The 26,871-nt window shown below is 42.9% G+C and overlaps 1 protein-coding gene across 1 annotated transcript in view; it reads left to right on the forward strand.

The window, feature by feature from the left end:
• DHX38 (DEAH-box helicase 38) overlaps positions 1-26,871 on the forward strand; it is a gene marked incomplete in the record, with an annotated part of 1,902,786 nt that overhangs the window by 1,319,095 nt on the left and 556,820 nt on the right. The window contains 1 exon segment of the mRNA XM_044081902.1: positions 21,119-21,226. Coding sequence (XP_043937837.1) covers positions 21,119-21,226 — 108 coding nt within the window.

Here is a 26,871-nt window from a genome sequence, read left to right on the forward strand (position 1 = left end):
GCTCCAAAAGTGAAAGAGGAGGGAAGAAGATAATAATGAAGTATTTGTGGTGGTAAGAGGCCATTTGCAGAGGGGGAGGATTACTCTGACGTTTATATTCTACCTAAAACTACTGTTATATAGCTTAAGAGAATTTGAGGAGAAATAAGCTTTCAGCAAGGAATATTATTTATAGTTGTGGACTGTAACCTGATTTGCAGTAATGAGGAGATAGTGGGTGACTCAGAAGGGAAAATGTAACAAAAGAAGGTAGGTTTCTGGCGAAGGATATGGGAGTATTTAGTATGGAAGATGTGAATGTAGTAACAGTATCTTAGAATGTATGTATTATTCTCTAAAATACAGTAAGTGGGCTAGTTTGTAAAGAAATTGTTTCACAGGACCATGTATATTTAATTGAAAGTTTTGAGTCCCATCTAATAACTTTATCATACTGTGCACATTAAAAAACAGGATAAAGATGCAGGGTAATGATGTAAAAGTTTGACACAGGTATTTGCCTACTTAACTGTTAAAAAGAGTGGAATTTAAGGAATGGGTAGTAGATATTTTTTTTTATTTTATTTTATTTTGTTTTTGTTAACCGGGAGGGTCCGACTGGACACAGGTCCATTTTCAGCGGAGGCCCGGGGAGAAAAGCTCCATGTTACAATATTAGGTTAATATAATTCTAAGCAATTAATGAAATTTGAAGTAGTACAGGGAACATTTACATGACAAGTGATACATCTAGTAGAATGAAAAATTGCAAAACAGGTTTTTTTTTTTTTCCCTCCACATTCACAAAAACATTAATAATTTTACGTTCACAATACATTTATGCATTTGTATAACTGAGAAGTAAATAAATGCCCATACTGGCAAAATTAAAGTATAGGTATAGGTAAGATGAGAGTAAGAGGAGTTATGTTAGGTTTTATACTATTTTCAGATACAGATTATAGCCATTATCAGGTATGGGTTGTAGTAAAGAAGATTACAAGTGTTAGTATGTTTTCTGCTAATGGACTGATGATGTGTTTGAATGAATATGCAAGGATATCAACAGGGCTAAGTAAGGGAAAAGTTATAGTGTAGCAGAATCCTTGCAACTGAGCATAGTTATTGTTACCCTGGGGTGTAGCAAGAGCAGAGCCAATTATTAGAATAATGGGATTTCAGGAGGTGTTTGAATTTGGTACTAGAAGTAGTGCTAGTTATAATGTTTGGGAGTGAGTTCCAGGTTTGGGCTGTTATGCAAGCAAAGAGAGATTTACCCGCTTCATTTTTATGTCTTATTACTTGAATGAGATTTTGATTACTAGATCTTAGGGCTCTAGTGGTGGTGTAGGGCTGAATTAGCTGTTGGAGAGCATGTGTTTCCTCAGGGTAGTAGTAGAGTTTATGTGCAACTGTGGCTTGATTAAGTCTTAGCAGCTGAGGAAGTTCCAGCCACTTGAGTTGCATTAGGGAAAGACAGTGATGGGACCTATTTGTGGAGTCTGTTGCGAATTTGGCAATTTTGTTGTAGCAGGATTCCATTTTGTGAAGTTCAGTCTGGTGAAGGTTAGTTAAGATAGGGGAAGCATAAAGAAGGATGGAGAGGAGGTGGCTTCTTGCAATAGTGGCTTTGGTCTGTCTAGTCATGAACTTTTTGTTTCTATAGAGGAGACCTAGTTTTCTGTTTTGATGGTTTGTGCTATATGGATATCAAATTTTAGGTGATTTTCAATCTGTACTCCTAGTAGTTTTGTGTGGTTGGTGGGTGTGATTTGAATGCTGTTTTTGGAGTTTATGATGAGGCTATAGTTTGAATTGGATGATCTGCCAGGGGTGAATAGGATTAGTTTAGTTTTCTTTGGATTGAGAAGAAGTTGTATTTTAGTAAACCAGGTTTCTGCTAGAGGAAAGTTGAGTTGGGTAAGGGTGTGTAGTTCCTTTATGCTGGGGGCAGCACATATTATGGTGGTGTCATCAGCATATTGAACTACTGTGGCAGTGGGCAGTGAAGAGGAGATGTTGTTAGTGAAGAGGGAGAACAGCAGTGGGCCAAGGATTGATCCCTGAGGGACTCCTATGGAAACTGGTAAGAGGGAGGACAGCTTTTCTTGCCAGAGAACTGCTTGTTGGTGTTCTGATAGATAGCTATTGAACCGCAGTATAGTGGAGGAGCATATATTGAGACTAGATAGAGTATTGAGGAGCATGTTGTGATTAACCATATCAAAGGCTTTTGATAAGTCGAGGAAGATGGAAGATATGAAAAGACCTTGGTTTCTATAGTGGTTGACTGTATTGGTATAAGATAGAAGGGCAGTGGTGGTGCTGTGGGAGGGTCTGAAGCCATGTTGGGAGTTGGATAGTAGTTTGTTTTGTTGGAGATATTGCATTAGTTGCAAGTGGACAACTCTTTCAATAATTTTTGATAAGGGTGATAGTATGGCTATAGGACGATAGTTGGTCAGCTCTAAGGAGTTGCCTCCTTTGTACAAAGGGACAATGTGGGAAGTTTTCCAGAGGGTAGGAACTATGTGTTCTGAAATTGATCTATTTATGAGAATAGATATGATTTAAGAATTGTTAGGAAAGATAATCATTAGTTCAGAAGGGGTGAATGGGATTAAATGAAAGTCAAGTTTAAAAATGTGATACAAATAAGTGAGGGAGGGAGATGGTAAAGAAATAAGAATTATTTACAGGTGGTGACAAAAGTTAAAATATTGCAGAAGAAAGTGAGTCTCGCAAAACAAGAAGAGAAATAACTACATAGTGCTAAAAGAAAATTAGAGGGATATTTATTTAATGTACATGAATTATGAAGGGTTGCTGTTTAGCAGCTATTTTTAATAACAACTTGAGTGCAAAAAAAACTGTTAACAAACTGACTTAGGGAAGAGAAAGTAGGAGGAGTTGTAGTCAAACGTAGGACACTGTGACCAGAAAAGTAACCAGAGATCTCGTAGAGATATAAGAGATATTAAAAAAAATATGAAAAATTGTTTAAAGCAGAGGAATGCGAAAAACAAGAAATGGCAGATATGGAAATATTTATGGAAGACTTAATTATGCCAAAGGTGGAAGAAGATGAGGCTCTGCAGTTAATAGTAAGATAGGAAGATATGAGATAAAAATAGTGCCGTAAATCCAACAGGGAAGTCACCAGGAACAGGTTATATTCCTGTGGAAATTTGGAAGTTAGGATGGAAGAAAGTAATAAAAATCTGGAAAGTTATGTTTAACAATATTTTAAGAGGAGTTTAGTTACCAACATCTTGGAAGAAAGCTGCTTTCTCTGGTTTACCCAAAGAGGGTAAATACCCATCAAATCTGGCTTCATATAGACCAATTTCAATGTTAAACTATGATATTGAAGTGTTACTAGTTAAGAGAATAGCAAATTAATTACCAAAGTTGATAGATCTGGGTCAGTGTGGATTTCTGGAATGGAGGTAAACATTTGACAAAATTAATGGAACAGTGATAATCCAGAGAGTACAGTGCAATAAAACACTGCTGTTGTGATGGGTCTTGATGCTGTGCAAGCATTCTGTAGATTCAGCCAGCATGTTATGAGTAGAGCAGTGCGAACATTTGCATTGCCTGATAGAATCATAGAACTATTAAGGAAGATGTGTATGAATGGTCAGTGGGATGAATTAAGGTGAGTCAAATCCTCTCCGATGTACTGGGTTTGAGCATGGATGTCCCATTTCCCATTTACTTGTATATAAATAAGGGATTTACATACTTAAACTGGCATGGTAGGCAAGAAAAGTTAGTTTTATTTGTATATATTATTTTGTACATAAATTCAGAAAATTGTATTTTTGGTGTTATGGAACACTTTAGGTCATTCAGGATATAAAATAAATGATGATAAAGCATATGTACCCATACATGAATTGGTTCAGCAGTACCTACATGTATGGGATCACTTATGATAAGATGAAGTATTAAGGATTGTAGATTAAAAAAGGATTCTGTTTTGTTAGCCAAGGGTTTGTGGGAAGAGACTAAACAAAAGATAATATAAAAATTGAGAAACTGGAAGCTTTTAGTAATGGATGTATGCAGGATATAGGACTCCCCTATCTCTTTCTCTTTGCCCATACTCTGTTATCAATGCATGTTATGGAAGGCCATCTGTAATCTGCAGTCCATACTTCTTCAATGCTTCACATCACTCTATTACTTTTCCCTGTTTACTTACGTGCTACCTACTAGGATGCATGTAGGATACAAGCAGGAAAAATGTTTTTTTAGCTCCCTTGGTCTTATATACAAGTCAAGCATATTTTTGTCAGTAACTGGAGAAGCTGTTTCAGACAATTAATAATGAGCTGAAGGACTTTATTTGGGAGAGGAAGAGGGCAAGGTTGAAGTAGGATAAGTTGATGTTCTTCGTGTTTCACTCGGGGTTATCCCTGCTGTGGTAGCCCTTGGCAGGCCTGAATACCAGAGTCAATGTTTTTCTGCATGGGCTGCTGTCGCTTGCTGTCTGACGTCAGGTCATCAGTGCTATAAAGGAAGGCAGCCGACGCCATTACATCAGTTTTTCTTGCCCTAATCAGTCTTTCTTGCCATGGAGCCCGTAGCAGAAGCAGTTCACAAGTGTGCCAGTCGGTTGCTACCATAGTTTTGAATTACAGCTGAAAACGTCTAAAGCTAAGTACCCCAAGGGGATCCTTTTTTCTTGCACTAACCGATGTCCAAAAAAGTGAACCATTGTCTAACCTTTGGAAAGCAAATGCCACACCGAGACTTCCGTTCATACTGCGTCACTTGTTTAGGCCCAGACCACGACATCCCCATTGCCAGTTCTCTGCCCTCTTTAACACAAGAACCATTCGTTGTTGAGCTCTTATTGTAGCCAAAATGGCGTACGTCAGCCAACAATCCATAGACATGCCAAAAAATGTAAGGATAAAGATAGAGACAGACCACGCAAGGCTAAGCCTTCCAACAACTCTACCGCTAAGCAGGTAGTCAGTTCTCCGGAATTCGGTGAGGTGCCTTCACAGCCCCTGATGCCCGATTCAATACCTTCGCAGGCCTCTACTAAGACCCCTTCGGAGTCCGGTATGCCTCAGAAATTTTCTTAGTCTTCCGAGCCTTTGGTTGTCTCTGCCTTGATTGTGTCCGGAGCTGCAACGCAGGCACTGGCTTCCGAGGAGGTCTTTCACAGTACTAAATCTAGACAAAAACCTAGATGTCTTCTCCTCCCAACTACCGTTTCTCTCAGACCGATGGATACTCTTAGGCCTAGAGGCAAGGCCACTCCTGGGAAAACTACCCGTAGCCACCATTTTGCTCCTGCTCCACCACCCAAAGCTCAAATGCTTAAAATGGCAGCGGATCTTATCACCCTTATCAGGGGTGGTCAGGCCACAACTTCTAAAAGGAAAAGATACCTTTCTCCTGAAATACTGGCAGAACAGGATTCTGAGGAGTCTGATTATTCAGATTTTGAAGAGGAACTACCACCTCTGACTGCTTATGAGGATTCAGATGCAGAGGAATCCTTTCATTCTGCCTCCCCACCAGAAGATCCTTCCTGTCTATCTTTGGGCATATTGAGGCAATGTAGCAATTGCCTCATGCACACAGACAACCCTCTCCTCTTACCACCCAACACCACAACCTGTGAGAGATGCCCTTATCTAGCCAAACTGGAGGTAAAGCTCTCTTTAACCAAGACTGAACTTGACAGTCAGGAGAAGGTAAACACTTGCACCACACCACACTCATCACATAGTCCCACTAAACCGAAACCACCAAAATCCACACATAGAAACACAAAAACATTCACAGAGGCTGTCAGTAATAATCTGCTCAAGCAACAGAGACCTCCAAAGTAGAACTGCAAGCAAGGTCCAACCCCAACACAACCCACATGACACACAGCCCACAGACTCAGTGTGCCAATAAACCACAGCCCATAAGGCAAAACAATGTACTCCGCACACTAGTCATAGGTGACTCTATAGTCAGGCACACTGATGTCCCACTTACCAGGCTAAACAAGGAGAAGGTTACTGTCAGCTGCCTGTCGGGTGCCAGAATCTTTCACATAACCCACGCACTCAGGTCACTCCACAACAAGTACAAATATGACTCTGTCATTGTCCATGTTGGTGTGAATGACCTGAGACGTACCTCGCTGGACTACATGAAAAGAGACATGGAAGAGCTCTCTGATCTTGTAGCCCAGGCAGGTATGACCCTAGCCCTGAGTAGCATCCTGCTATTGCCCAGAATGGAACTGCAGTACAAGGACAAAATGATTGACTTCAACAATTGGCTAAGCTTTTGGTGTCATTCTAAGGGGATCCAGTATCTGTCTGCCTGGGACGACATGGTCAACAGACCATGATGCTTTGCCAGAGATGGCTTGCACCTATCACCCCTGGGATTCCAGATACTGGCTAAGACTCTTGTTGCCCCTATAATGCCTTTTTTAGGCAATGTTCAAATGACAAATTCACCACTGTAACAGGAACAGGCAAGCAAAAACTTAGGGTAATGCTACTCAATGCTTGACGTCTAAATCTCAAAATGCACTCACTCGAGGCACTCCTTAAAATGGAGAACATCGATATCTGTGAAGTGACTGAGACCTGGGTCAAGGCTCTAGAGAGCACCCCTACATTGCCAGGCTGTAACTCATACCACACTTTTTGGCCATCTAACCTGGACCAGGACACCAAAGGCGGATGTGTGTTTATATTCATTAAGGATATCCACACCTCCAGGCTAGTTGCGCAGCATAATGCATCCGAGGTTATCCAAGTGCAACTAACTCTGGGCAAAACTGCAATCCAAACTGTACCTTGCTACAGATCCTCCACCATGCCCCAGGTTTCCCATTCCTCTTTTCTTGATATACTAGAAAATATTAGAGTTCAACCAAACACCCTAATTATGGGCAATTTCAACTACCCCACCATTAACTGGGAAAACTACTCCATGTACCAACTCCTTCTCTCAACGCTTTCTGGAATTCATAAATTCCAGTGCCCTGGATAAACTTATCCACACCCCCACCAGGGGCAACAATATCCTAGATCTAGTCATTACCAACATGAGTGACCGGTGTTCCACACCTGAAATCAACTCCTCGTTCCAGATCCGACCATAAGCTAATCACTAGATATCCGCATCCTGTCCCCACCCACCTTTAAGGAAACCATGGTAAAAAATTTCTCCAAAGCCAACTTCATGCTTCTTTAGACAGAAGTGAACTTCATGACACCCATGCAGATGGACAATACAGTTACCACTGGTGAATCCTACACAAATGCACTCTATAAGCACTTACACGAGTGCATGGATTGTGCTATCCCAAACAGTACAAAGACCCTATCCTCCAAAAAAGGAAGCCAATCTGGTGGTCCTCTGCCATAAACAAACTCTACAACAGAAGGAAGAAACTGTTGCAAAAGAGAGTAAACTCCCATGAGTGGAGGAGCTCCCTGTCAGCCTCAGTAAGAAGCTGAGATCCCTTGTAAGATCCTCCAAAGCTAGCAATGAAAACAAAATTGCCACTGATTCTGAGAGCAACCACAAAGCATTCTATAGCTATGTCAAGAATGTCAAAGGCAACACCCAGATCTGCTTTGAGTTGCAGCACAACGGCACAAAAATTACAGAACCAACTGATATTGCCAACATCTTGGCAGATAGGTTCAGTGCTAACCTTTACCCCCTCACCCCCCCAAAGGGCCCGTATCTATACAGGAAGAATGCAGAGTTCCTGTAATCACATCTATGCAGGTAAAAGCTGCACTGTCTAAAACCAAAAACACAGCATCCATGGGTCCGGACAATATCCCAGGCTGCGTTTTACAGGAACTTCAGAACGAACTGGCTCCCCACCTAAGCACCATGTTCAGTCATAGTCTCACGTTAGGCTTTGTGCCCACTGAATGGTGCACAGCAACAGTTATCCCACTCCACAAAGGGGGAGCCACCACTGATCCTGGGAACTATCGCCCTATTAGCCTGACGAGCCTGGTCTGCAAGACTACGGAACGTATCGTTGTGGAACTCATGAACAAAGACGTTGGTAACCTCCAAACTCTGGACCCCACCCAGTTTGGGTTTGTGAAAGGCAGATCATGCCTTCTGAACCTGATTGACTTCTTTGAGGCAGTCACCAAAGCCGTAGATGAGGGTAAGGTGGTTCACACAGCCTATCTTGACCTCGCTAAGGCTTTTGACACCATCCCCCCAATCTGGAATTATAGCTAAACTCACTAAGTATAAATCCCTATGTCACAAGGTGGGTTGTCAACTGGCTCACTGACAGAACCCACACTGTAAAAGTTGCAGACTCCAAATCTGACTTCAAACCAGTGACAAGTGGAGTACCACAGTGTTCAGTCCTGGGACCTCTCCTGTTTGGTATCTACTTCTCTGAAGTACAGGCTAACACAGAAGACCTCTGGCTAACGAAGTTCACAGATGACTGCAAACTAGGAGCCATAGTCGAGTCCCCAAATGATGTGGACATCCTACAGAAGGGCCTTACTGAGACAGATACCTGGTGTCAGAGGCATAGCCTCAAGCTCAATGCCAAAAAGTGCATTGTCATCCCCTTTGGTAAAAACTGTGTACCCATGAACTACCGCATAAACGGCAGTCTATTTAATGCCGAATGTGTGATGAGACCTTGGGACCCAGGTGGACAGTAGTCTCTCCTTTGATAATCACATCGCCACAGTAGTCAGGACATCCTTCTATGTGGCACACCTCATCACAAAAGGGTTCTCATCCCGGAAAAAAGAGGTCATTGTTCCCCTCTACTCTGCACTCATTAGACCCATTATATAGAGTACAACGACCCTTTTGGAATGTACCTCACAAGACATCTGCAGCAGCTGGGAAGGCCACAGAAGTACCTCACAAAGAGGATTACTGGCCTCAAATAGATGCCCTACACTGACCATCTCAAAAAACTCCAGGTTTACTCTGTAGCATATTGCCTACTCTGAGGAGATCTCTGCCTAATGTAAAGCTATGTTAAACCCAGAGCTGTTGGACATGCTACACCTAAAGAAATCCCAATCCCTCTGAGCTACATACTGTAGGGACCTAAACCTTGTCACCACAATAAACAGGACATGCTGGAGGGATAGATTCCTGTCCCAGAGACTTGCTGTACTCTGGAAGAAGCTACCCATCTATGTCAAGCAAAGTTCCTCATTAGCACTCTTCAAGAAAAATCTTGATGAGTGGATGGGAAATAGGAAATACACCCCTGGGATCACTTCTGTGGCTCTGCTCGAAAGGGGCACAAGAAATTAACTTTCTTCGGTGGTATAAGCCAGGGAGCCTTGTTGGCTAGGTTTACTTAGGCCCATGGGCCGGTAGCCTAGTACCTACCTATGAACCTTTGGGAAAACCCTTCACACCCTCAGGGAGCATTTCCACTAGGAATCCCAGGACTTCCCTCAGTCTAAGAAAAGACTACAGTTTCTAGAACTGCCCCAGCACCAGACCCTTGGCCATCCCTCCAATCTTAGTTGTGGTTGATGATGTTTTCTATGAATCTAGCTTAACTCCTGACGCCCTTCCACCTGCTCCCAGAAAACCTGACCGGTATTACAGAGTACCAGATTCTCACAAATACCTGTACAGAAATCCTGCTGCAGGCCCGGAGGTCTTTACACACAGGGACCTAAAGGAGCTAGAGCTAGTTCTGCAAAGAATCCTGTTCCTTCTGACAATGACTCCAGATCTCTTGACAGATGGGGTAAAAAAGTATACACCTCTGCATCCTTAGTTATCAGAGCACTCAAGTGTCAGTTCCACGTGTTAAAATATCAACAACACACTTTGGAACTATTAAAACAAAAGATTTCAACCTTTCCTGGTTGTGCCAGTTTGAAAGAGTTAGCAGATTTACTGCAATCTACTTGTCAAGTGGCTAAACACTCTTTACACTGTGGATATGATGCCCTAGAAGCCTCAAGCAGGGCAGCAGTATCAGGATCTGTCATTAGGAGACATGCATGCTTGAAGGAACAACCTCTCCTTGATCATGTCAAATCTAAATTACTTGATGCACCCTTGGATAAGGACCATTTGTTTTGAGTAAAAGCAGAAGAGGTGCTTAAAAAGATGGAAGACAAAGCAAAATCTGTGCAAACAGTAAAAGATTACCTTCAGTTACAACCTCCTTGGTTCAGCAGGAATTTTCCCTCAAAACTCTGGTCCTTTCCTGCACCTAGCAGACATGGGCAAGGTAAGCCCCGCAGGGACAGACCACCCAGACTCATATCCCAGGGACAGCAGAGAACCAAACAGTGGACCACATCCACTTCAAAGGTAGGGTGTTCTAAGCCATCCCTCTAGGGCAAAAACTCTTAATGATTCCCTCTCCCCCCCTCTGCCCTCTTTTCACCAAATACTAGGAGGAAGGCTCTCCCTCTGCTTAGAAAATTGGCTTTCTGCAACAAAGGACCAGTGGGTCTTAAAGATCATTTTTCAGGGATACAATTTCTCCTTCTACTAACTCCAAATTCCGAGAGGGTACCCTTACCTCACAATCAGTGTACAGGGGCATTGAAACAAATCCAAGCTCTCTTTTCCCAAGGGGCAGTAGAACCTGCCCCCTCATATCAAACAGACAGAGGCTTTTATTCCACACTATTCCTTGTTTTTTAAGATAGAGGGCAGTTGGCGCCCTGAATCTATCCATTCTGATCCACCTTCTTGGTGGTCCCCAAGTTCAAAATGATGACAAAAATTGCCTGGTTAGTTACCTTGCATCTAAAAGATGCATGCCTCCACAGCCCCATGAGGGAATACTGCAGGATATTCCTTTGCTTCAAAGCAGGCTCACAACACTTTCAATTCTCTGCGGTATCCTTTGCCTTATCTACTGCTCCCAGGGTATTCACCAAATGCTTAGCCCCGGCCATAGCCTTTTGCCGACAGAAAAATATGCAAATTTCCCCTTATCTGGACGAATGCCTCATTCAGGCAGAGTGCAAAGAAAAGCTCCTCAAGGACCTCCTCTTTGTCAAAACCCTCCTAACCTCCGTAGGGTACACCATCAACTAGAAGAAATCAAGGTAAACACCCTCCAGGAAGATCATTTTCTTGGGAGCACTGCTGGACACAGCATCCCAAATGGCCTTCCTATCCCCAGAAAAGCAGAGCTTTCTGCGTCTCTGTTTTACCCAGCTGGATCCCAAAAGTCACCTCACTGCGAGGAAGTTCCTGCAAGCCTTGGGGTACATGGCATCTTGCATCCTTCTAATTCCTCTGGCCAGGCTTCACATGAGAAAACTTCAGTGGTACCTAAAGAACCTTGGTGTTAGCACTCTCAACCTCTGGAGACCTCTCTATCTCTGATCCCCTGTATAAGGGCCGAGTTTCTCTGGTGAGTAGGGTCCCATGCCCAGAACAAGGGTCTTTCCGTCAACCTCCACCCAACCGTGCAGACCATTACCACCTACGCCTCTGACATAGCTTGGGGTGCTCAACTAGAAGGCAGGTGCATCCAAGGTCTTTGGAATGGCCCATCACCTTCCCTTACACATCAACCAGAAGGAAATGATGGTAGTACAAAAGGCTCTGTAATGTGGTACATCAACAGACAGGGAGGGACCCAATTTTGCCCTCTCTGCAGGCTAGCCATGAACCTCTGGCTGACCGCCTCTTCCATGGGACTATACCTGATAGCCCAACACCTACCAGGGATCAACAACACTCTGGCAGACCACTTAAGCAGAAACTTACTGGACCCCCATGAATGGCAACTCCACAGAAAAATCTTTTTACAAATCACTCGTGTGGGGACTCAAGAGGTGGATCTCTTTGCTTTGCATCTCCACCATGAGCTGAAAAAATTTCTGTACTAGGGAGTATCACCTTGTGTGGAAGGAAGGTGGATGCTATGACCTTCCCCTGGAGCACCTCTTTATGTACACTTTCCCTCCTCTGTCTCTTACTTCCAAGGTACTGATCAAATAAGGGAGAAGAGACCAAAGGCCATCTTCCTTGCTCCAGATTGGCCCAGACAACATTGGTACCCCTTACTGCACAGCCTGACCTTACATCCTCCCAAGCAGCTTCCCCTGATCTCAGACCTCTTAACTCAGGTGTGGGGGGGGGGATGCTGCACCCAGAGTTGCAGACTCTCAAACTATCAGCATAGCTAATACTCTAAAGGCAAACAAGGGGCCCCTGTTAAGCAAACAGGTCCTAGACATTATCACAGAGGCCAGACGTCCCAGCACCAGAAAATCTTACACAGGAAAATGGAAACGATTCTGCTCCTGGAGCTAGTCCATAGGGGGCAGTACCTCACAGCCTTCCATCCCTCTTATCCTGGACTACCTAGCGAAGCTACTTAATAGTGGCTTCTCCTCCTCCTCTGTTAAAATTCACACCTCAGCCATTCCAGTTCATTTTTTTATACAGAACAGCCCCTGTTCTCCAATCCTTTGAATAAACAATTCTTCAAAGGGACTTCTAATATCAGACCTCCCAGAAGGCCACCCACTCCAGTCTGGGACCTGAATTTGGTTTTAGAAAAGACTACCTTTACCACCCTTTGAACCTGCTGCTTCAGCAGAACTAAGATTCCTCTCCTGGTAGACTGCTTTTCTCCTAGCTGTCACCTCAGCCAGAAGGGTTTCAGAACTTCAGCCACTTATAGCCATTGAGCCCTTCATCATCTTCCATGCAGACAGGGTCTTCCCGAGGACTAGTCCCTCCTTTATGAGGTGGTATCTAGTGCAACTCTCAACCAAGCCATACATCTACCCACCTTCTTTCCTAAACCTCAAAACAAGGGGGAAATAATTTTGCACTTACTAGATACTAGATGTGCGCATACAGCTCAAATACTATCTGGACCGTACAAAACTCTTCAGGAAAACATCATAAGTATTTGTCAGCTTTGCCGCAGAGGGGAAGCCCTTTTTTAAACAAACCATTTCCAAATGGATATCACACTGTATCCATTTCTGCTACAGATTGCGTGGGACCCCCCCCCCAAGTCTATTACAACCCATTCCACTAGGGCAGCCTCCATTTTCACAACATTCATCAGAGGAGTTCCCACCAGGGCCATCCTGGAAGCTGCCACCTGGACTTCTGTCCATATCTTTACCAAGCATTACCACCTACCTCTATTTTCTAAGGCTACGGTAAGCTTTGCCTCTGCAGTTCTGCAAGGCATGCTGACCCATTTCTAGGTCTCTTACTAATCCTACCATCCCTCTCCTCAGCTTTGGGAGTCCTCCCACAGGTGATGACTGCAACAGGGAAGCATGAAGAGCATAATACAGTTGTGCACACTTATGTAGATGTTCGAGTGTATTCACTGTTGCGGTCCTGGTTTCCCACCCTCCTTCCCCCTTGTATCTTCTTTCTTTAGGGAGTCATAAGTTTCTAACGGTGGCTTTTAGCCATCAAGACCAGCTTACCTTATTTACTTGGGCTCTGACTGGCTAGGGCAAGAAAAACTGATGTAATGGCGTCGGCTGCCTTCCTTTATAGCACTGACGACCTGATGTCAGACAGCAAGCAACAGCAGTTGACGCAGAAAAACATTGACTTTGGTATTCAGGCTACCACAGCAGGGATAACCCCAACAGGTGATGACTGCTACAGTGAATACACACGAACATCTACATTTATGGTAAGTGTACACAACTGTACTATTCTCCCCATAGAGTGAAATGGTTTTGGACCACTTTAGTTTAATGGATACTTTAGAGCTACAAACTATATCGGGTAATAAATGGCAATTGAAGTGGATGATGAAAATGAAATTGGGCAGGTACTGAAGAACTAGAGAGAGTAGGACTTAGATGCAAGTCCTTAAGGAGTGTAACAACAATCATACAGAATATTATATTCAGAAATTATACTAAGAAAGTTGTCAACACAGGAATGGAGAAAGAGATTTTTTACCAATATGCATGACTGTAAGTAGGAGTGTAGAAAATGGATAAGAGAAGGTTGGAATTTACTGGGGAAAATTGGCTAAAGAACCAAGGTATAGGTAGCAAGTAAGTATGCAGGGAAAGGTAATAGAGTGATGTGAGGCTTTGAAGTTTGAACTGCAGATTAGAGATGGCCTTCCATAACATTATAATCTCTATAAACCTACCAGCACTCCAAGTCTAACTAGCCTCATCACCCCCTATAAAAATCCTGACATCCTTACGTTCATCACACAAACTTCTTGTATGTACCTCTAAACCTAATAACAGGGCTGGGGATTCTCTCTTCTCAAATACTGTAGGTAAATCCTGGAATCTTCTCCCTAATGACCTCACCTCACTCACCTCTTTCTCTCTCTTTAAAAACAGACTTAACTTTACCTCATATCATACCTGGCTATGCCCCTGTTCCAAACCAGACTAGTCCTATACCTCTACAAACTCAACTTACCTATCTAGTCCTTACTATCCTCTGTTACATCATCCATCTTACTATATTTTTACTTGTCTACCTTTTTTTATATTATTGATATCCTCTTTACATACCTTTTGTTAAGCAATTCCATTGTATCATCACCACACTTCCAACTTCCTTTTCTCTATTGCTGACCTAACCTATACTATGTCTCCATACACTCAATTCGTACTATTTTTGACTCTTAACCTCAGTGTGCACCCTTTTAAATCCTCTAGGTTGTACTGCACATTACCATTATCAATTACTTTTTTTTTTATTTACTATGATAATTGCTATTTTTTTATATTATTATAATATCTGTTGATTGTGTATTGTTTGTACTTATACTTTAAATTGTGTCATGTCTTTGAAGCTTTTCTCCCCGGGCCTCTACTGAAAATAGACATATATCCAGTTAGACTAGCTCGGTCAACTAATGTGAAATAAATAAAATAAATCAACATGCATTGATAACAGAGAGCAGGCAAAGAGATAGGGATAAGTGAAGTCCTAAGTGAAAGACATTTGAGTCTAGAACAGAAGCTGCTGTCAAAAAAAGATAATTATTAAGGTGTATAAAGTATTGCATGATTGTACTTGTTTTTATTTTACATTTGTTTAGCAGGGTTATTCACTGACCTCACAAGACATCTACAACAACTGGAAAGGCCGCAGAAATACCTCACAAAGTGGATTACCAGCCTTAGATGCCCTGTGCAGACAGTCTCAAAAAACTCCAGCTTTACTCCGTCGCATATCGTCTACTCAGAGGCGATTTCTGCCTAACATACAAAGCTATGTCAAACCCAGAGTGTAGGGACCTAAACCTTGTCACCACAATAAACAGGATGTGTTGGAGGGATAGATTCCTGTCCCAGAGACTTCCCATACTTTGAAACAAACTACCTATCTATATCAAACAAAGTTCCACATTAACACTCTTCAAGACAAATCTTGATGATTGGATGGGAAATAGGAAATTCACCCCGGGGATCACCTCTATGGCTCTGCTTGACAGGGGCACAGGAAAATAATTATCTTGGGTAGCGAAAGCAAAGATACCTTTTTGACTGGGCTTATATAGACCCTAGGGCCAATAGCCCAGTACCTACCTATGAACCTATGAGAGGTGTCTCTTACTGCAGAGTCATAACTTACTTGATGATATTCTTCTGGTGCCAGACCCTTGTACCTGTGCCCCTAAATAGTAGACATTTCCCACAAAAAAAAAAAAAAAAAAACTTTCTAAGTCTTCTTCCCTTTCTTCATCTGAACCTGTCAGTTCATGACAGCAGAGATGTAGCTAGAATGGGGAGAAGAGGGCAACTGCCCTGGGTATAGTGTTGGCGCACAATTGACAAAGCTCAATCAGTTTTCAGTGCAGTATCAGCATTGAATGCCAGTGTTGCATTTGCAGTCAGTCTTGGACTACTGCAGCACTCTGAATCTTCAGTGCATTGCTGACATTCAGAAATGAATCCTGGTATTGCATTTACAGTCAGAACTAAAGTACTGTAGTGCTGTGTGAGTAACATAAACTGTAGAAGCTGCTTGCTACAAACAATTTAAAAGGAGACTTTTCCCCCTCGAGCAAGTCCGAGGAGAGGAGAATTTTTTTATTTGCTCTTCAGTTTAAAGTTGGGGGGGGGGCAGATCAGGAGGTGGCACTGAACACAAGAAGAGTTCCACCTTTGTATCTCTGTATAGGTTTTGTTAGTGTGATGGGAACCTGTTTATTTCTGCTAAGATTCAGAGGATGTAGTCTCCACTAGAGAGAGAGATACAGCCATGTGGGCTATGGTAGGTTTGAAAGATGAACTAAATTCGGGCCCTGTCCTGAGCAACTCCAGTTCTGTTTTGGTGTTGATGATTCAGAAGTTCTTTCTGATGAAGGTCTTCCATGTGTGGGGTCTCTGAAAGCTGACCTATTTGCCAGTCAAGAAAATGTAGTTCCGCTTTTATGTCCATGCCTCAGGACCAGGAAGGTCTTCCGTTGAATGTATTTTCCCTGTTAGGAGGTTTATGTAGAGGTACTATCTTGAGTTTTTGCTTCATCATCAAGTTAAAAAAAAAAGAAAGAGTAGAGCTCACCACCCTCACAGAGCATCTTGGAAGGCTGTTATTTCAGGCATTCAGGTCCTCAGACAATATAAGAAAACTTCCCAGTATTAGTGAAGATAGTCCCACTTAGCTTGGGTGATAACTGTCTCCATTTAGTGTGAGACTTCTGGTTTAAATCCCATAATCCCTCCAGGCCTCCTTGTTGAGGTGTCTAAAGTGACCAGATGCACTAAGAAGCCTTCCACCTGACTGACCTTATCTATGCCAGTGGCGAGATATCCCATGTTGCATGACTTGACTTGTATGCAGGTGCTTCTGACCTCTGTCAGTTATGAGTCCTTGTAAGAACTTGATTTTCATGATTGTATGTCTTTCCATCCATCATCAGAGTCTGCTTTCTAACATTTACTTTTGGAGTATGGTGCCCCTGATGGTAATCACCTTTGCTTGCAGGATCTTGAACTTTAGGCCTCCATCTTTAGAGCTTTGATGTCCCCAATGACTAGCCCACATTTCTTTGTAGAACTGGTTTCAAAATTGGCCTTGAATTAGTCCATCAACCTCCTTGTCTTCTCTGCTTGTCAGTAATCAAAGGAGAAGGAGCCCTTCTCATACTGGAAAAGCATTTCCAGTTCAGGTGCTACATGACAGCTGTTCATATCCTTTATTTCAAAGAGAGAAGGGCTTGCAGTAACTAAAATCCATTTTCAAATGGATTATTATGTAGATTATGTTTTGCCATCGGGTAGCAAATTACGTAGTGGAAAATTATGCCATAGGCAGATCATGCCTACTGAACCTGGTTGACGACTTCGAGACAGTCACCAAGGCCACAGAGGAGGGAAAGGTGGTTCACACAGTCTACCTTGGCCTCGCCAAGGCTTTCGACGCCATTCCCCACTCAGGTATTACAGGAAAACTCACCAGCCTGAACATAAACCCCTACGTCACGAGATGGGTTGCCATCTGGCTTACAGACAGAACTCATACGGTAAAAATAGCGAGCTCCAGGTCCGACTCTAAACCCAGTCACAAGTGGTGTCCTGCAAGGCTCGGTTTTGGGACCCCTACTGTTCGGCATATACTTCTCAGAAGTACAGGCAAACACAGGAGGACTATGGCTAATCAGGTTCGCTGATGACTGCAAACTGGAAGCCATAATTGACTCTCCAGCTGACACGGACATCCTCCAAAAGGGCATTACTGAGACGGACACCTGGTGTCAAAGTCATGGTCTCAAGCTAAATGCCAAAAAATGCATAGTCATCCCGTTTGGGAAAAACAGAACACCCACAAATTACCACATAGGTGGCAGCCCCCTTAATACAGAAGAGGTAATAAGAGATCTGGGGACCCAGGTAGATAGTAATCTCTCCTTTGACAATCATATTGCCAAAGTAGTTAGGAAATCCTTCTTTGTGGCCCATCTAATTACTAAAGGGTTCGCATCTAGAAATAAAGAGGTTATAGTGCCTCTCTACTCATCACTCATTAGACCCATCATAGAGTACAATGCCCCATTTGGGATGTACCTCACAAGACACTTCCAACAGCTGGAAAGACCACAAAAGTACCTCACCAAGAGGATTACTGGTCTCAAACATATGTCCTATGCAGCCCGACTGAAAAAACTCCGGCTGTACTCATTGGCATATCTCTTACTCAGAGGTGATCTCTGCCTGACTTACAAAGCTATGTCCAACTCAGAATTGATGGACATGCTCCACCTAAAGAAATCCAAGTCACTGCGAGCCATGCACTCTAGTGAGCTAAACCTCACCACAACAATAAATCGAACATGCTGGAGGGATAGATTCCTGTCACAGAGACTCCCCATGCTTTGGAACAAAATTCCAGATTACATCAGGCAGAGCCCCTCACTAACACTCTTCGAGAAACCTTGACGAGTGGATGGGTAACAGAAAATTCACACCAGGACCACTTCATTGGCTCTGCTTGACAGAGGATCAGTTAATTAATCAATGGGGCTGCGAAAGCCGACACACTCTGGCTAGGCTTATAAATGCCCTTGGGCAGATAGCCTAGTACCTACCTATGAACCTAAAATTCTGTTGTCATAGATCACTTCACCAGGGTAATGTCTTATTCCAGTGCACACTTCAAAAATGTCTTCATTGCGGACATTTGTGCTGCAGCCACTTTCATTGATTTTAAAGTCCCCAATGTTGACTGATATATTTGTATATTGTCACTTTATGTTTACTTATGTTTGCTGGGGCTTTTCCCCTCGGGTCTCCACTGAAAATGGGTTTGTTTGCAAACTCAGTTGGACTAACCCAGTTAATGAAATAAAATAAATAATTGTCACACCTTCAGCTAGCATCATTGCTTTGAATATGACTACAGGTGTTTGGCATTCTTTGTTCCTTTGGTGCCACAGAACCTTAGTGTCTGTGGCTTTTCTTCATGGCCGCCTTCTGGCTTCAAGTCTCCAAGCACATTTTGTTTAGAATTCGTCCAAGTTAAAAGTCACAAAAGATGGTCCCCAGTGTTAGAACAGATGTGTTCTTCATGTATCAGTTGACCTGTGGGAAGACCCTCCTTGGTGGGTCTTTATTACCTACCCTTCATGCTTAGATGTCCCTTCCATCAGTCAGCTGCTGTAGGATTCTCACCAGCTCATGCAAGATTGTGTTGATGCATCTTCTAGCAGTGTTAAGTGTAGGATCTTTATGTTTTTCCTTGATTTCCTGGGAATGTGTTTTCATAGTGGTTATGTGAAAACTAGTTGCCTCAGTGGTTATGTGATATCCAGTGTGTACTGGTGGAGGGTGCAAAGCATGATGTTCTGAGTAAGATAACTGAATTCACAAAGGAGGGAAGGATATCCCAGCCACAGGACCATCCTGGGAGAATTCCCTCAACAGATAAGTAGGAATATATCTTTTATTCACTGTAGGTACCTCCACATAACTTTTTTCTTCTTTACTGGGTAAAATAGATTTTTTTGGAGTGAGTCATTCTTTTGTACTACCGCTACTAGATGAAGTAAAGAATATGTTATCAGTGAATGTTTTCAGCAAGATTTTCTTTAAGTTACTTTGCCTGTGACATTTTCTGTGGTTTTTAACACCAGTCTTGAGATCTTTTACTTGCTAAATAAAGTTTGTTTTATGGTAATATATTTTTTGGGGCATTTACTCACTGAATCTCCTTCATAAAAAGAGTTGCAGATCCTGCAGTGAGACCTAAATGAAAATAAAGCAAGTCTTTATTAAATTGGACTGTGGCACTTTCATGTCTGTTTTTGCATGTTACACAGGCAAATTAATTTAAGTATGGTTTCCTTTTATTGTGTTTACTTCCTACATGTTCAGTTCATTTCTGCATTTGCTGCATGATTGTTGCCTTTTTCCTTTTCTGAGAGGTTTAGGTGTATTTTTCATACTTTGAATTCTGTAGCATTCCAGTTTTAGCTTAACAAACTATCAGTCCCCCTTCCCCCCATCACACAGCAATTTCATTCATTCCACATCAGGGAAAGGCCCATTCTTTCCCTAACCAAGGTTTGAGGCTTTATGTTTATTCATTCCTTGATTGAGTCAAAATCTTCACTTCCCTAGAGGTGAGAATTTGGCACTGGGACTGAGATGGCAATTGTAAGGGTTACTTTTCTAATTCTAATGCCTTATTTCTTTAACTTTTTGGTAGCTGTTCTCAAGGAAGATACATCTGTACTTCCACACATACCTCTCAACCTCTTAGAGTAAGAAATCTGGACAAAGCTATAAGCAAAAGTGGGACAAAGGCTCAAAAATAGGGACGGTTTTGAAATATTGCTCTTACAAACTTAGAAAGTTGATAGTATAACAGGTTTTGCTTTAGTATGTTTTTTTCTAAAATGTTTGAAGTCTGAAACTCAGATGACTGTCATTATTTTCTAACTTCAACTTTTAATAGTTTGCCAGAAAAAACACAATTTTATGAAAAATGGACCAAAAGTTTGAGGCAAAAATCTGTACAGGTGAGAGGTATGCTTCCACACATGACAGTCTCCTTAGCTTCTTTTACGACATGGTCAACACTCCAGTGCATAGTGCTGCATGTTACACTGTACACTTATGTAGTATCACTGTTGTAGCAGACCAGGCCATCTCCCTCATACCAGTTGGGGTATGTCATCATTGGTCACTCACTTCGATCCTCCTTGCCTGGCTTCCACTTTCTTGTGCTGCTAATGAAACCTAGGTCGTGTGGAGCATCGCCAGGGCTTTATCTTGTTACACCACTGTGGCAGGATTTATGTAACATTTTTGTTAGCAGTTCTTTTGATAAGTTAATTTAAACTATAGTGATTGTTTATCTACATTTATTTATTGTTTATTCTCTTTTAGTTTTTTTTCTTTGATATGGCAGCTTTGAAATAACCTAAGGTGGTAATCTGAAACAGGAGTTTAAAAACTGTTTACTTACCAAGTATAAATTGCTTCTGTGCATTGATCTTACTCTGTTAAGCATATCTGTACCCACTGTAACATCATTTACCTTCAGTAGTGTGTCTGTTTTCAGTAAAAGGTTTTACCTTCTCAAATTTCAATACTGGAAGTCATGCTTGGCAGTTAGTTAACATTTTTATTGCTGTTGTATTTTAGCATCTTTTTAAATTTGAATAATTAATATGCTTTATCTGCTTCAGGCACCTGATGGAGTGAGGAAATCTATTGTAGCCACAAATATTGCTGAGACCTCACTGACTGTGGATGGCATCATGTTTGTCATTGACTCTGGGTACTGCAAGCTGAAGGTGAGTTGGGTCTGTCTGATCACTGCTGTATTAAACGGGTCCTGTAGAAATTACAAAGAGGTTACTAATAAAGTTAGGGAGCAATTGCAAGACCTAAAGCTTGCATGGAGGTTTACTGAGTAGTTATTTTTCTTAAGGGCATATCTTCCTCATAAAGTGCTTTTTTGGAATAAATGCACTGGTTGCCATGTAAGAAAAATACTTTATGCCAGTGACTGGTGAGTTATGTGCTAGCTTTTAAGTCTCTGAGCAGACATTAAGTGGCATTCTTAGGAATGGCATAGCATTTTGCAATTTTTTTTTTATCCTTTCTTTGGGAACATGATGTAGTGAACATTCCTTTTTTCAGGGTTTAATCATCTGAATTATTCTTGTGGCATAGTGTGTTGGAGAATAATATTTCAAGTGTTTTCCAGTTCTGCTTTAATATTTGATGTTATGTAGTCCAATCTCGCCTTCATTTTTACCCGTGGATTCGGAGTTGAACCTCTGCTCCGACTCGGCCATACAGTAGCTCGAATTCTTCAATTGGCTCATGGCTAAGAGGTATCCCATCATGCAACAGGTTTATTCCCCAGATCTTGTTTGCCGCTCGTTACGCTCAGACATGGTCTCACTTTTGGCCGTGGCTAAGCATATTGTTTATAAAATTTTTATAAACTGTTGACTTGTTGTTGCTAAAAAAAGCTATTTTCATAGCTCTGTGTGTGTGGTAGTGGTGTTTTACTGCCTTTGTTTTGTTTCTCTTGCTGTTTTTTGTGGCCTTGTCGTTGGCCGTTTTGGTATCCCATTGGTTTCCTTTCCCCGCGGGCTAGGCCCATTAAAGTTAGAGGACCTAGTCCTCCCCTTTGTTTCTTGTGGTCTGTGGTTGGGGCCCCATTCTGTTAGTGTTTAGTGTTGTGTCTGGCTAGTGGTGCTGTCCTGCCTTTGTTTCCCAGGGCTAGGGTCGTTTAAGTTAGAGGACTTAGTCCTCCCTGTTGTTTTTCCCGCCGGTTTCTAGGCCGTTTTAGTTAGAGGCTCTGTTTCTTGTGCAGGGTTAGTTGGGGCTAGTGTGTACTTATTGCTTTGTTACTTTCAGCATGTCCAAGGATTCTAAGGAACACAGGCCTTTGGGCTTTAAAAAGTGTGTTGAATGCAACAATAAGATGTCTTCAACTGATGGGCACTCTGTGTGCATGTACTGCTTAGGGGCTATTCATCTCCAAGAGTCCTGCTTGTTTTGTCATCCCTTTAGTCCCCGTATGCTACAGGAGAGAAAGAACAAGCTCATTTTGAAAGGACTGCTTAAACACTCCTTTGAGGAAGACTTGGCTAAGTCTTCCAGTTCATTATCCTCTCCAGCTAAAAAGGACAAAAAGGCTTCTAAGAAGCACTCTCCGGCTCCGTCTGTTTCTTCTGAGCCGCCAGAGAAAGTTGCTAGAACAGCTTCTCCTTCTTAGGTTCCATTGCCCTTAGTGCCGACAGAAGGTAGTCTCTTGACTAAGTCCGTATCGGCTCCCAGCCTTTCGGAGCCAGTCACGGATATTTTGGTTCGGAGCCGGTCTCCAGTTATTCGACCGGTTTCTCCTTCACACAAGTCACCTTCTGTAGGGAGATCCAGATCTCCTACATTATGCTCCAGGTTGTCCAGGACCCTTTCCGATGAGGATGTTGATAGGGTGGTGAAGAAACTGCTTCAGTCATTGGTGTTGGCCAAGTTGATTTCAGCTCAAACCCAGTCGGCTCCGGAGCCTATGGCCTCTTCATCCTTTGTTGTTCCTCCTTCAAGCCTTTCTTGGCCTTCGGAGCCAGCATTGTCAGTTCCGTCGGGTGCCATTAGGTCGGTTCCAGTAGCCTCGCCTGGCCTCTCTGTTCCAATTTGTCCTCCGACCCAGTCGGCTCCTTCCATGGGGTCGAGGGTCCATGGTTCTCCGGTCAGACCTGAGGGGGCGGGATTGGATCGATCTTCATCGGTTCCGAGTCTTCCGCTCGGTGCTTCGGCTTGAGTGAGCTTGGACCCGACATCTGCTTCGGACCTAATCTCCTCAGCGCCGAGGGCTACGACTGCTTCCACTACAGTTAGTCAGCCTTCGGAAACGGGTGATCAGCCTTCGAGGTTATGAGGAGCATGCTGGCCAGGTCGTCGGCTGCATCCTACGGCACTGATACTCTGCCCCCTCCAGCACCGGTGTCAGTTTCGGATCACGCTCTATCCATGGGCAGCGGAGACCCTAAGCCTCAGGATACCTCCATGAGTGGTCCCCAACTTTCTGACGTCTCCCCAGAGTTTTTGCCTGAGGAGCCCGCCAGAAAGAGATTGTGTAAGAGCGGTGACTGGTGAGTTATGTGCCAGCTTTTGTTAAGTCTCTGAGCAGACATTAAGTGGCATTCTTAGGAATGGTATAGCATTTTCAATTATTTTTTTTTTTATCCTTTCTTTGGGAACATGATGTAGTGAACTTTCCTTTTTTCAGGGTTTAATCATCTGAATTATTCTTATGTCATAGTGTGTTAGAGAATAATATTTCAAGTGTTTTCCAGTTCTGCTTTAATATTTGTTTCAGTGGCATAAATGTAGATCAGCAGTAGTGCTGTGTTAGTTTCTGTTTTGTATTTGCCTGGAAGGTTTCAGGCTGGTCTGTCCTAAACTCTTCCTTATTAACATTGCTTAGCAAAACCTTATCACATTTTTTTCTTACTGAGGATACCAGGTTCCTGTATAGCAGGTCTGTGCTCATGTGTCACAGAGCATGTTTTTTGTGTTTCACTGTTGCAGTCATCACCTGTGAGTTATCCCTGCAGTGGTAGCCCTCGGCCAGCCCAAATACCAAAGTCAATGTTTTTCTGCGTCGGCTGCTGTCGCTTACTGGCTGACATCAGGGCATCGGTGCTATAAAGGAAGGCAGCCGACGTCATCACATCAGTCTTTCTTGCCGTGGAGCCCGTACCAGAAACAATTCGCAAGTGTACTGGTCTGTCACTACCAAAGTTCGAATTACAACTGAAAACGTCTAAAGCTAAGTACCCCATTGGGGATCCTTTTTTCTTGCACTAGTCAATGTCCAAAAAAGTTAACAATTGTCTCGCCTGTGGAAAGCAAATATCACACAGAGACTTCCATTCTTACTGCGTCACTTGATTAGGCCCACACCATGACATCCCCTGTTGCCGGTTCTGTGCCCTCTTTAACGCGAGAAGTACTTGTCATAGAGCTCTTTTTGTAGCCAGGTATTTTTTTCTTCCATCTTCACTTTCCAAAATGGTGTCCATCCGTCAACAATCCATTGACATTCTGAAAAAAATGCAAGGATAAAGATAGTGACAGACAACACAAGGCTAAGCCTTCCGACGACTCTACCGCTAAGCAGGTCGTTCGTTTTCCAGAATTCAATGCCTTCGCAGCCCCTGATGCCTGTTTTGATACCTTTGCAGGCCTCTACTGAGACCCTTTTGGAGTCCGGTATGCCACAGAAATCTTCTTCGTCTTCTGAGCCTTTGGTTGCCTCTGCATCGGTTGGGTCCGGAGCCGCGACGCAGGCACTGGCTTCCTAGGAGGTCTTTTGCTCTACCGAATCTAGACTAAAAAATGACACATTTTCCCCTGACTACCGTTTCTCTCAGACCAGTGGATACTCTTAGACCTAGAGGCAAGGCCACTCCTAAGAAAATTACCTCTAGCCACCATTTTAACCCTGCTCCACCACCCCAAGCTCAAATGCTTAAAATGGCAGAGGATCTTATCACCCTTATCAGGGGAAGTCAGGCTGCACATTCTAAAAGGAAAAGAGACCCTTCCCCTGAAATACTGACAGAACAGCATTCTGAGGAGTCTGATTATTTAGATTTTGAAGAGGAATAACAACCTGTAAATCCAAAAAAGAAACAACAAAAACCACGAAGCAGCAAAGCTCAGGAATACAGGACCCGGAAGCAAAGTTGAAAATGAACAATTAGCCTCTTTGAAATACAAAGGCTACTCGATCTTTTTAAGAACTTTTATTGTAAAAATAGAACAACAAATAATCACCAAGCGCTTTCACTCGGATAAATCCGAGCTTTATCAAGGATTTATCCGAGTGAAAGCGCTTGGTGATTATTTGTTGTTCTATTTTTACAATAAAAGTTCTTAAAAAGATCGAGTAGCCTTTGTATTTCAAAGAGGCTAATTGTTCACTTTCAACTTTGCTTCCGGGTCCTGTATTCCTGAGCTTTGCTACTTCGAGGAATAACAACCTGTTACTGCTTATGAGATTCAGATGCAGAGGAATCCATTCCTTCTGCGTCCCAACAGAAGATCTTTCCTTTGGGGAAACCCTTCACACCCTCAGGGAACATTTCCATTGGGAATCCCTGGACTTCCCTCAGTTTAAGAAAAGAGAGTTTCTAGACCTGCCCCAGCACAGACCCTTGGCCATCCCTCCTTTCTTAGAGGTGGTTGATGTCTTCCATGAATCCAGCTTAACTCCTGATGCCCTCCTGCCTCCTCCCAGAAAACCTGACAGGTACTACAGAGTACCGGACTCTCACAAATACCTGTACAGAAATCATGCTGCAGACCTGGAGGTGATTACACAGGGACCAAAAGGAGCTAAGGCTAGTTCCGCAAAGAATCTTACTCCTGACAAGGACTTCAGAGCTCTGGACAGATGGTGTAAAAAAGTATACATCTCTGCAACCTTAGCTATCAGAGCACTCAACTGTCAGTTCTACATGTTAAAATATCAACAACACACTTTGGAACTATTAAAACAAAAGATTTCTACCTTTCCTGACTGTGCCAATTCGAAAGAGGTAGCAGATTTACTGCGCTGTACTTGTCAAGTGGCTAAACAGTCTTTACACTGTGGATATGATGCCCTAGAAGCCTCAAGCAGGGCAGCAGTATCAGGATCTGTCATTAGAATACATGCATGGTTGAAGGAATGACCTCTCCCTGATCATGTCAAATCTAAATTATTTGATGCACCATTGGATAAGGAACACATGTTTGGAGGAAAAAGGAGAACAGGTGCTTAAAAAGATGGAAGACAAAGCAAAATCTATGCAAACAGTAAAAGATTTCCTTCAGGTACAACCTCCTAGGTTCAGCAGGAATTTTCCCACAAAACACTGGTCCTTTCCTGCATCTAGCAGACAGGGGCAAGGTAAGCCCCGCAGGGACAGACCACCCAGACACCTATCCCAGGGACAGCATAGAACCAAACAGTGGACGCTTCCAATCCAAAGGCAGGAATTCTAAGCCATCCCTGTATGGCAAAAACTCTCAATAACTCCCTCTCCCCCCTCTGCCCACTTTTCACTCAGCAAAAACTAGGAGGAAGGCTCTCCCTCTGCAACGGGAAATGGCTTTCTGTAAAAAAGGACCAATGGGTCTTGAAAATCATTTCTCAGGGATACAAATTCTCCTTCATTGAACTCACAATTCCAAGAGGGGTACCCAGACCTACCTCCAAATCAGTGGGCAGAGGCATTGAAACAAGTCCAAACTCTCATATCCCAAGGGGCAGTAGAACCTGTCCCCTCAGATCAAACAGGCAAAGGCTTTTATTCCAGACTATTCCTTGTTCCCAGAAAAGAGGGCACTTGACACTCCAACCTAGATCTATCCATTCTGAACACCTTCGTGGTGGTCCCCAAATTCAAAATGTTAACTTTGCAGCAGCTGC

This window comes from Protopterus annectens, chromosome 8.part1, assembly GCF_019279795.1.
Source record: "Protopterus annectens isolate FY-2018-M chromosome 8.part1, PAN1.0, whole genome shotgun sequence".
NCBI classification, from domain to species: domain Eukaryota; kingdom Metazoa; phylum Chordata; order Ceratodontiformes; family Protopteridae; genus Protopterus; species Protopterus annectens.